Source organism: Hordeum vulgare, chromosome 7H (assembly GCF_904849725.1).
Source record: "Hordeum vulgare subsp. vulgare chromosome 7H, MorexV3_pseudomolecules_assembly, whole genome shotgun sequence".
In the NCBI taxonomy this organism is placed as follows: domain Eukaryota; kingdom Viridiplantae; phylum Streptophyta; class Magnoliopsida; order Poales; family Poaceae; genus Hordeum; species Hordeum vulgare.
Genome location: NC_058524.1, coordinates 522751181 through 522763215, shown reverse-complemented (window position 1 = coordinate 522763215; position 12035 = coordinate 522751181). Strand labels below are relative to the sequence as shown.

The 12035-nt window shown below is 48.6% G+C and overlaps 1 protein-coding gene across 1 annotated transcript; it reads right to left on the bottom strand.

Moving 5' to 3' along the window:
- Positions 1–474: 474 nt before the first annotated feature.
- LOC123412572 (O-fucosyltransferase 8-like) lies at positions 475–4080 on the bottom strand. The gene is made up of 10 exons (XM_045105522.1): positions 3380–4080; positions 3044–3133; positions 2820–2919; positions 2660–2730; positions 2482–2570; positions 2187–2307; positions 1955–2098; positions 1489–1826; positions 1154–1394; positions 475–1053 (listed from the first exon to the last, which is right to left on the bottom strand). Exons 1-10 carry the CDS (start codon positions 3704–3706, stop codon positions 724–726), a joined length of 1851 nt encoding a protein of 616 aa, XP_044961457.1. The 5' UTR covers positions 3707–4080; the 3' UTR covers positions 475–723.
- Between the last annotated feature and the right edge of the window lie 7955 nt (positions 4081–12035).

Sequence of the window (12035 nt, the reverse complement as noted above, 5' to 3'; positions counted from 1 at the left end):
TTTGATGTATTTATCTTTTGAATTCTATCCTCAATTGTTATGTTGTGTGGTAATAAAAGGACATTTGATTGTTCTGAAACGTAGTTGTCGTAATATTTTGTTGTGTCGGTCAGTTAAATTTTACTCAAATGACATGCTTTTATATCATGTATAATGAAATCTGTTACAAAGCTTTTGTACGAAACAACATTAAAAAATGACAATCAAGTTATTTTTTTAAGGCAAGTAAGTGGTTAATAATATGGCAAGTGGGTTCAAAAAATGTGGCAAGTATGAACAGGAAAAAAAAGTTGATGAAACATATCGATATGGGATCTAGTTTCGAAGAACTCGTCGCGAGAAAGCCAATGGTGAAAACGGATCATCGATTGAATTAACGGTTTCAGAAATAAAACTTTTTAAATTTCAAACATCAAAAAGAATCGCACGTTGTCGTCCCGCCGCACGGCAAAGCAGCCATGCGCACGCTATGAATTAGATTTTCCCAACAAATAATATTAGCAAGACGTAATATGTCATCTTCTGTACAACTCTCCCTAGCAAACCCCCTCTTTTACAATCTATCAAACCGCATGTACTCTATACCTTTCAACCGAACCTGCCATGTTCCTAGAGCTACAGAAAAGATTACAAGTTAAGCTATGCACAAAAGAACGAAACAAATAGTAACCGCAAAAGGAGAAGAATGGCCGGCCATCGTGTCGTTTCATCAGAATAGAAAATTCAGAAGTCGACGCTGCCGTCGCCACCGGCCCTGCACATGCACCCGGGCGTCCTGGGCTGCCGGTAGACGGTCCGGCCCCTGGGCCGGGCCCGGACCCGCTTGTACTCGTCCACCATGGCCCTGACCCTCCTCTGGAACCCGGCCCACTCGATGCCGGCCTCCTCGGACAGGATCTGCGCGTACCGCTTCCGGTTGGGGTGCAGCGTCGGCGCGCGGCCCCTGCCGTGGTACACGCGGTGCCCCGACACCAGCGACGACAGCTGGCTGCCGGAGTCCGTCACCGCGAACACGTCCGACGAGGCGCACGCGATGAAGTCCAGCGCCGCGAGCTGCGATGCGGTGCGGTGGCAGGTCAGTCGACGGAGCTGAGAGCTCGGATTCAGAAACAGGTCGCTACGAGAAAATGGTTTCGATCGATCGCTCGCTTACCCGGGAGGAGAAGTTCTTCAGCGGCGCGAGCTCGTCGGAGGAGAGGATGTCCTCCTTGGTGACCAGGTTCGGGTACAGCCGCGTGAGAGGGCGCAGCCGCGCCGCGCCGCCGTATATCTGCGACCCGGCCACGTAGATGAACGTCCCTCGCTCGTAGCCGAGCGCGCCCAGGATGAGCCCGGCCTCCTCGGGCGTCAACGGGCACCTCCCCTGGCTCCGCAGCTCCTCCGGCGACACCGTGCTGGGACATAATCAGTAACGAATCAGTGAAGTTCTTGGGCTGGCAGAACAGCGTGATCAGCGTAGCAGGCGGCAATGGCGACGTGCGCGCTTACGTGTTCCGGAGGCGCGCCGCGAGGGCCGGGAAGTGGGTCTCCCTGAAGGCCTGCAGCTCCCTCCTCTCCTCCTCGCCGCCGCCGAACTCGCAGAGGGAGTAGGCCACCATGTCCTCCTCGAACCTCATGTGCAGGGCGAGGTACCTGGTCGGCCCGCCGGCGTCGTCGCTGCCCTTATCCCCGAACGGCCGGTCCAGCATGTTGCTCCCGAACAGCTGCTTGTCCATCTCCGTCTGCATCGCGCTCACCCCCCGCAGCCGTTGGACCAGCAGCGAGCCCAGCTTCTGGATCTCCGGGGCGAACTTGAGTGCGTGGAAGTTGCATCTGCACCGCAGCCTCTGCAGAGCCAAACAAACATCTGATGACGAATGGAACAACAATGGCGTGTTGATGGCGGTGGTGCATTGTGCATTGTTCGATCAGTTCATCTGACTGAAAAATAATGTCAAGGGAGATGAAATGCTACCTGCAGATCGGCAGGAACCGAGTCGAAGCCGAGACGGTTACCGAATCCGAGGAAATGAACAACGCCATTTTTCTGAAGAATGGGAAGTGCAGTTCTGATGAATTCAGATGGCTCAGCCTCTTTCGTGATCTCGTTATCGGTGATCTGTTGTGATCAAGGGGACGAGTGAAATGAATAAGGGGACTGAAGAACAAGAGAGCCTGAACTTTCAGGACATGGTTCAGGCACTAACTTGGCTGCCGATTGCCTCGAGATCCAGCGACTGAAGATGGGGTGGTAAATCTTTCACAATGTGTACATCGGTCTTCATGTAGTTCACGAAGTAATCTTGCTGGTAGATGTCGCCGAACTGACTGGTAGAAAAGGAGAGACACGGCAGATACACAAGACAAAATTTGTCAAAGTTCGTTTGCATACTAGAAAAAGTTAACCCCACAAATTCATTGATGAATGATCACTACTGTTTGGTAGAAAGATGAATAACTAGTGCTATGTATCTGTCACACGGTTCAGTTAAAATTCCTAACCTCTTGTCCTTCCACACGCTGCTGTGAAGAAACCGGGGCAGAACTAGCGTGGCATTAAGCAGGGCTGCAACGACAACAGCATTGCACACCTGGAGGAAGAATGAAGCTCGTTTAGGTACTAAATACGTATCAAAATTGAACTGATCTTGTGAGGAGGATCCAAGCACTGTATCCTTACGGCGACACGCTGTTGGTTCAGGCCGCCGTTTGCGCTTATGAGAACGAAGCCGTTGTTGTTCTCGCTAGGCTCTGAGATTAAACCAAATTCAGTGTCATCAGGGAGCAAAAAAGGTAAAAAAGCAGAGTAACTATTTGCACTTGTTTGAATGAAGCTTCACCTTCTTCGACCAAGGTGTATTTGGCGGCGCAGGGTGTCCATTTCCGCGCCTGTCTGTAGGGTTCCTCCCACAGTGCGAAATTTCCACTGCCTGTCTCGTTCTGCACTGGCACGAAGGGAAAAGTGCAGCATCAGTAAAAAGTAACAGATATACCAAGTTCCCAGATACAGTTGCAGAAAGTAACTAGTGAAGTAGTAGTAATTGCTATGATGGCAGAATCAAACCTTGGTGGTGGCCAAAGCTGCCATCTGCAAAAGTCTTTCATGCATTATCTGCTCTGACTGTTCCTTCTTGACAAAATTCTGCTTGAGCTCCTTCATTCACAGAGATGGATTCATCAGGCCGAGAGAAAAGGTGCAAAAATTCAAAATGTTGAGGTCAGTCTGCGACGGTATGAAGGAGCACATCCATGATAGTATATAATCAGAGAGGTAGATCAAATTCAGACGCCATGGAAAAGAAAACCGAGAGGATCAGAGATGGCCAGCCAGACAGATAGGTGATCGTGATCGAACATGCTTATTTCCTGACTTTGATCGGGGGTGGCAGCATATGCATACCTGGAGGCCCCTGAAGTTGACGGAGATGGCACCGTTCCGGAACTGCACCTGGTGAAGCGCGGACATGACGAGGGAGGCGGCGAGCAGGAGGCAGCCCATGACCCCGACCACCACGGCGAACACCCTGAGGTGCCACGAGGTGACGTTGACGCCGCCCCCCTTGGCCTTCCCCTGCCGCAGCCTCCCGATGTTGGTGGCGCCGACCCTGCCCTCGCCGCCGCCCGTGCCCGTCTGGCCGACGACGACGAAGGGGCCGTCCATCTCCGCCGCCCGGTCGATCAAGAAGGCACCGCCATTACGGTCCGGGAGCCCCGCGCGCGTCTCCATTGGTGGCTTGGCGTGGACGGGGTGCCTGGTGCCTCAAGTCCAGCAACACGGCAACTGCGGCCCCATTTGGCTGTTGAACTATTCTTTCCTTTTGACCTGCGTTCCATGGACGGACGGACGGACGGGCAAGCAGCGTGGGCGTCCAGCGATCCCCCGTACGGGCTCAGAGTGGTATAGAAGAAGGGTAGGTCAAACGAGGCGCTGCCGCTGCGGCTTCCATTCGATCGGTGCAACCACCGGGCAGGCGGGCAGGTAAAGAATGATAGGGTGATGATCTCCGATCTCCGTGGCGGGGATAAAGAAATTGGGAGGCGCGATTAAAGAACTGGTGAACGGACGTGGAAGGGGATCGAGGTAACGTGAGGGCGACCCGCCGGCATCTCGTCCTATATAGCGGCGTGGTGATCGCGGCCAGGTGGTGGCGTGGTGGGACGGGGATCGCGTATCGGGACGGGGAGGTGTTCCGTAGAAGCCAAGAGAGGTTTCGGTTGGAGGGCTTGTTTGTTTGTTTGTTTGGTGATTCGATGATTGATTGATGGCGACGACGGAAAAGGGCGACGGGGTCGGTAGCCGGCCGGCCGCCGTTGGTTGGTTGGTTGGCGCACGAGTACAGCTCCGGGTTTCTTGCGCGGTCGCGGTTCCTTTTTCGTTATACGTACTATTTTGATGTTTAGATTCTCCTCTCTGGATGTGTCGCTGTGGATATGCTCTGCCATCGCCGAGTAGCGCACCCACAGTGCCACCTGCGCATGGCATGGACCATGGAGGAGGCTGGGTGACGGCGGCTGCGCGTGCGTGTACTCTGCCGCTCTGCAGCCATGGCGGCCGCGTGGCAGACACGCGTGGATGTGTGTCTCGGCCGGCCGACGGGGCTACCGATACTGGTGGCCGCTCGAAAAGCGCGGGGAAATCACGAGTCGTAGGGCGTAGGATGAGCTCGAAAGCGTTGGCGGTCGGGGCGGTGTATAGCTCGGTAGTTGTGAGTTGTGACCCGCGAACCGACGGCGTCCGGAGATCGATCACAGGACACGCTGCCGCGGTAGTTGGCCAAAGTACCTGCACCGCGCGAGATTAGAGCATCTACAACAGAGATGCTAAGTAATAGCCGCGTACCAGAAAAAACGGTTTTTTAAGCACGGGACCGAATCGACAACTTCGACGCACACGTAAAAATCGCGCGTTAAAAGCCACTCAACGCATCGAATATAATTATATTGCATGCTGGGTTTTTTTCCACCGTCCGTTACCGCACACTGAACAACAACTCCTTCGTGTGAATGTTCACCAACAGCTAGATCTGAAATATCCACTCACGCGCGCGACTTTTTCATCCTCTCCGACGACCCCTCGACGCTTTCCCCCACGCGTGCCGCTTCCCGCTCTTCCCCGGTGGTCGCCGCCGCTTCCTTCTTCGCGGCCGTCCCTGGAGCGCCCCGTTCCGTCGACGAATAGCGCCGACGAAGGAGGGTCGACAGGGTGGCTTGCTTTGTTGCCTCATATCATGTCATTTGATGTGACGAAACACATGACGAACTTCAGAAGAATCTAACCGAGGAGTGGTGGGCATGAAATGGGTGACAAAATGCATGATGTTGTATGTTTGTTGTGCTAAACATTTATTGTATTGGTTATAAACTATTTGTTGTATTAAAGTTTAATTATTTGTTTGAGTTGTAATAATAATTAAACTATTTTTTGATGAATTATTTTGTGTTTGTTTGATCTTCTTTGTTTTGTTTGATCTTTTTTGTTTCACATTGAATGTAAAAATAATGTTTCTGCTAGGCGCACACTCTTTATTTTGCCGTATATGTTGAAGCTGCGTTCTACCATGCTAAAAATTTCCAGCGTCTGGTGAAGTAACTGTGTAGTCCGATGTGCAAAAGAGCTATTTCGGTGTTGTAAAAAAAACTGCACGCCGGCGCTGTAGCACGTCTATTGGAGATGCTCTTAGAGCACCTATCAGAAATGCTAAACCCACAGGACGTGCTCCATGCTCAAATGCACATGCATGAACTGTAAAATCGGAGAAAAAAATCAAAGCATTTACAATTTTTTTGATTTTTTTATGATGAATCTTGACAAATGTTGTAAATGCTTGTAAATTTTCATCGTAAGATCACATTTGAGGAAGGCATGACAAAACAAAAAAAAACGATGCTCTAATTTTGAAACACTGGTTTTATTTTATTTTTTGTCATGTGAATGTGATCTCATGATGAAAATTTGCGAGCACTTAGAATATTTGTGAAAGTATATCACAAAAAAAATCAGATTTTAATGAACATTCTTAATATATTTTTGAATTTACTGTTCATGCGAGCTGAAATGAGCTCGAGCTTGAAAGGGTACCCAAACTCACAGACCTATTATGGGATGGTTATGGGCTTTCCAATAATACTTTTCATCCTCTCCTGATTTTTAGGTGGATGGTGAGGGAGTCCGGGACTTTGGGGTCTTCGGGCCGCTTACCTATTTTTATGGGCCGGACTCCTCGGCTATTCTATCATCATTATTAGGCTACGGATAAATAAAGTGATGTTGTATTCAAGATTGACTCTTTCGAAGAGTTGACGTGTATTCCATGGTCACGTAGTGATTGACATGTTCCCTCTTTGGCGTAACCGACGTTGTGTAACCCCAGCGCCCCTGATATCTATATAAACCAGTGGGTTTTAGTTTGTACGACGGATTAAGCTCATTACTCGTAGGGTTTAGAGCACAACATCCAATCTGAGGTAGATCAACTTTGTAATTTGTACTACACCATCAATATAAACTAGAGCCGGTAGGGTTTTACCTCCATCAAGAGGGTTCGAGCGTGGGTGAATATCTTATCCCTTGTCTCATGTGACCCATCGATCCAAGATCCACAATTCGGACCCCCTACTCGAGATCCGTCGGTTTTGACACCGACATTGGCGCTTTCATTGACATTCCACTCAAGGATCATCAGGAGGATCAATGGCTCGCTTGGTCACCACCGAAGACAATAAGGCCGAGGATATCTTTCTCCTTGGCCAACTTTCTGCTTTCGGCGGTACTGCCCCGCACCTCAAGGCGATTCATCACCATGACCAGATCGATGGCTTAGCCCTAGGCCAGGGATTCAAGTTCGATGAGTTATATTATGTCACCGACACCCAAGGTGATATGATCCTCGCTGGGATCTCGGCTTCGGCCGAAGAGCCCGGAAACCCCGAAGGCTTGACTTCGGTTCCCCTCCCGACCGTGAGTCTGGGATAGTGCCTATCTGAGATCCAGCCTTGAGCACGGATCCGACCTTCACGTTCGAGTAGCCGGGGGTAACCTCATCCAAACACACTCCCTGTGCTCTCACATTGGAGATCAACTCTGCCAAAGTTCTAAATAACAGTCCGGCCAATCTCTCGCTGTCAAACAAGATGCTGGTCCAAACCCGAAGTACGGATAGTTCGAACGGCTCAGCCCCGATCTATGATCCTTTCGGCTTTGTGTCCAGATGTAGGGAACTTTATTTCCCACCCACCGCCCACTTGATAGCCACTACCAAAAATCTAACCGATATGTTAGACTTCTCCTTGGAGGAGACCGAAGATATGGACACGACTGTCAATACAGCCGTTGCTCCCACGGCTGGATGCTAGACTGCCACTTCCACATACAACGTGTATATGGTGGATACCCCCAAAGAGGATGGTGTCACAGGGAAGAGCTATGATGACACACCGGTTAAAAAAAGTGGCGACGAACCCGTTCGGCATCGACGCCAGCACAAAAAGCCTAAGGCATGTAATGTTGGAAATATGCCCTAGAGGCAATAATAAAGTGGTTATTATTATATTTCCTAGTTCATGATAATTGTCTATTATTCATACTATAATTGTATTAGCCAGAAACCGTAATACATGTGTGAATATATATATCACAATGGGTCCCTAGTGAGCCTCTAGTTGGCTAGCTCGTTGATCAATAGATGATCATGGTTTCCTGATCATGGACATTGGATGACATTGATAATGGGATCACATCATTGGGGAATGATGTGATGGACAAGACCCAATCCTAAGCATAACACTAGATCGTATTGTTCGTCTGCTAAAGCCTTTCTAATGTCAAGTATCATTTCCTTAGACCATGAGATTGTGCAACTTCCGGATACCGTAGGAGTACTTTGGATGTACCAAACATCACAACGTAATTGGGTGATTATAAAGGTGCACTACATGTATCTCCAAAAGTGTATATTGGGTTGGTACGAATCGAGACTGGGATTTGTTACTCCGTGTGACGGAGAGGTATCTCAGGGCCCACTCGGTAATCCATCGTCGTAATGAGCTCAATGTGACTAAGGAGTTAGTCACGGGATAATGTGTTACGAAACGAGTAAAGAGACTTGCTGGCAACGAGATTGAACAAGGTATAGGGATACTGACGAGCAAATCTCGGGCAAGTATCATACCGGTAGACAAAGGGAATTGCATACGGGATTGATTGAATCCCTAGCATTGTGGTTCATCCGATAAGATCATCGTGGAACATGCGGGAACCAACATGGATATCCAGCCCCGCTGTTGGTTATTGACCAGAGAGGTGTCTCGGTCATGTCTGCATGGTTCCCGAACCCGTAGGGTCTACACACTTAAGGTTCGATGATGCTAGGGTTGTAATGGGAATAGTATACATGGTTACTGAAGGTTGTTCAGAGTCCCCGATGAGATCCCGAACATCATGAGGAGTTCTGGAATGGTCCGGAGGTAAAGATTCCTATATAGGAATGAGGATTTGATCGCCGGAAGTGTTTTAGGAATCGCCGATAACGTATCGGGACCACCAGAAGGGTTCCGGGGGTCCGCCGGGAAGGGCCACCAGCCCCAAAAGGCTACATGGGCCAAGGGTGGAAGGGATCCATCCCCTAGATGGGCTGGTGCGCCTCCCACCTCAGCCGAAGGCTCACAAGAGGGTAAGGGTGGTCTAACCCTAGGCGTGGGGCTGCCTTGGGCGCCTACCTCCTCTTGGCCACCGCCCCTTGCCCATCTAGGGCTGCTGCACCACCTAGGGTGGAAAACCCTAGGGGTGCGCACCCTCCTTCCTCTCCTCCTATATAAACCCAAGGGTTTGGTGTTGTTGGACACACAAGTTTCACCTCTCCATGGCGCAACCCTACTCCTCCTCCTCCTCGTCCTCCGTAGAGCTTGGCGAAGCCCTGTCGGAGTACCACGCAGCTCCACCGTCACCACATCGTCGTGCTGCCGGAGCTCTCCCTCAACCTCTCCTCTCTCCTTGCTGGATCAAGGCGTAGGAGACATTACTGGGCTACACGTGTGTTGAACGTGGAGGCACCGTTGTTTGGCGCTTAGATCGGAATCCACCGTGATCTGAACCGCTACGAGTACGACTCCATCAAACGCGTTCTAGTAACGCTTCCGCTTAGCGATCTTCAAAGGTATGAAGATGTCTACCCCATTGCTCGTTGTTGGTTTCTCCTAGATAGATCTGTGTGAAGCGTAGGAGTTTTTTTGAAATTACCACGTTCCCCGACAGTGGCATCCGAGCCAGGTTCTATGTGTAGATTCTATGCATGAGTAGAACACAAAAGTTGTGGGTGATGATTTTGTCAATTGCTTGCCGTTACTAGTCTTCTCTTGATTCGGCGACATCGTGGGATGAAGCGGCCCGGGCCGACTTTACACGTACTCTTCTGTGAGACTGGTTCCACCGACCAACATGCACTTGTTGCATAAGGTGGCTAGCGGGTGCCTGTCTCTCCCCCTTTAGTCAGATCGGATTCGATGAAGAGGGTCCTTATGAAGGGTAAATATCATTGGCATATCAATGTTGTGGCTGCCACGTAGGTAAGAAGCGTTCTTGCTAGAAACCCAAATCAGCCACGTAAAAGATGCAACAACAATTAGAGGACGTCTAACTTGTTTTTGCAGGGTATGCTATGTGATGTGATATGGCCAAAAGGATGAGATGTTACATACGTGATGTATGATTTGATCATGTTCTTGTAATAGGATTCACAACTTGCATGTCGATGAGTATGACAACCGGCAGGAGCCATATGAGTTGTCTTAATTTATTGTATGAGATGCAACGCAATGTGATTACTTTACTTTATTGCTAACCGTTAGCTATAGTAGTAGAAGTAATAGTTGGCGAGATGACTTCACAAATACACAATGATGGAGATCATGGTGTCATGACGGTGACAATGATGATTATGGTGCCCCAAAGATGAAGATCAAAGGAGCAACATGATATTGGCCATATCATGTCACTATATGATTGCATGTGATGTTTATCATGTTTTTCATCTTATTGCTTAGAATGACGGTAGCAAAGATAAGATGATCCCTCATTAAAATTTCGAGATAAGTATTCCCCTAACTGTGCACCATTGCGAAGGATTGTTGTCTCGAAGCACCAGGTGATTATCGGGTGTGATAGATTCTAACGTTCGCATACAACGGGTGTAAGCCAGATTTACACACGCGAAACACTTAGGTTGACTCGACGAGCATAGCATGTACATACATGGACTCGAAATACGAGAGACCGAAAGGTCGAACATGAGTTGTATGGTTGACACGATCAGCATAGAGATGCTCACCATTGATGACTAGTTCGTCTCACATGATGATCGGACACGGGCTAGTCGACGTGGATCATGTAACACTTGGATGACTAGAGAGATGTCGATCTAAGTGGGAGTTAAATAAATAATTTGATTAGATGAACTTAATTATCATGAACTTAGTCTAAAATTGTCTTTACAAATATTTTAGATCCAATGGCCAACGCAAATGTCCCATTCAACTTCAACGCGTTCTCCTAAATAAAACCAAGCTGAAAGACGATGGGAACAACTATGCGGAATGGGCTAGTAATTTAAAGCTCATCCTAATGGCTTCCAAGAAAGGCTATGTCCTTGATGCACCGCTAGGTGATCCTCCCGTTCCCGCTGCAACCCAGGACATTAGGAACGCCTGGCAGTCACGGAGTGATGACTACTCTCTGGTTTAGTGCGGCATGCTTTACAGTTTAGAACGGGGGCTCCAAAGGCGTTTTGAGCAACATGGAGGATATGAGATGTTCGAGGAGCTGAAACTAGTTTTTCAAGCTCATGCCCAGGTCGAGAGATATGAGGTCTCCGACAAGTTCTTTAGTTGTAAGATGGAGGAGAATAGTCCTATCAGTGAGCACATACTCAGAATGTCTGGGTTGCACAACCGCTTGACTTAGCTCGGAGTTGAACTTTCGGATGACGCGGTCATTGACAGAATCCTATAGTCACTTCCACCTAGTTATAAGGGCTTTGTGATGAACTACAACATGCAAGGGATGGAGAAGATCATTCCCGAGTTGTATTCAATGCTGAAATCTGCAGAGGTAGAAATCAAGAAAGAACATCAAGTGTTGATGGTGAATAAAACCACCAGTTTCAAGAAAGGCAAGAGTAAAAAGAACTTCAAGAAAGACGGCAGAGAAGTTGCCGCGCCCGGTAAACCAGTTGTCGGGAAGAAGCCAAAGAAAGGACCCAAGCCCGAGATTCAGTGCTATTACTACAAGGGAACCGATCACTGGAAGAGGAACTGCCCCAAATACTTAGGAGATAGGAAGGCGGACAACGTCAAAGGTATACATGATATACATGTTATTGATGTGTACCTTACTAGTGCTCGTAGTAGCTCATGGGTATTCCATACCGGTGCTGTTGCTCACATTTGCAACTCAAAACATGAACTGCGGAACAAGCATAGGCTGGCGAAGGACGAGGTGACGATGCGCGTCGGGAATGGTTCCAAGGTCGATGTGATCGCCGTCGGCACACTACCTCTACATCTACCTTCGGGATTAGTTTTAAACCTTAATAATTGTTATTTGGTACCATCTTTGAGCATGAACATTGTATCGGGATATCGCTTGATGCAAGATGGAGACTCATTTAAATCTGAGAATAATGGTTGTTCTATTTATATGAGTGGTATGTTTTATGGTCATGCCCCGCTGGTCAATGGTTTATTCTTAATGAATCTCGAACGTGATGTTACACATATTCATAGTTTGAGTACCAAAAGATGTAAATTTGATAATGATAGTCCCACATACTTGTGGCACTGCCGCCTTGGTTATATCGGCGTCAAGCGCATGAAGAAACTCCATATAGATGGACTTTTGGAGTTTCTTGATTTTGAATCTTTTGACACATGCGAACCGTGCCTCATGGGCAAGATGACCAAGACTCCGTTCTCCAGAACAATGGAGCGAGCAACCAACTTATTGGAAATAATACATACCGATGTACTATTGGGGAACGTTGCATGGGAAATAAAAAATTTCCTAT

Excerpts from the sequence above, each read along its gene's own strand:
- LOC123412572 (XM_045105522.1), bottom strand. The coding sequence starts at position 3,706 with ATGGAGACGCGCGCGGGGCTCCCGGACCGTAATGGCGGTGCCTTCTTG. Across the intron at positions 2,571-2,659 it reads TGAACCAACAGCGTGTCGCC|GTGTGCAATGCTGTTGTCGT; the intron begins GTAAGGATACAG and ends TTCTTCCTCCAG. Across the intron at positions 2,099-2,186 it reads TCGAGGCAATCGGCAGCCAA|ATCACCGATAACGAGATCAC; the intron begins GTTAGTGCCTGA and ends TGATCACAACAG.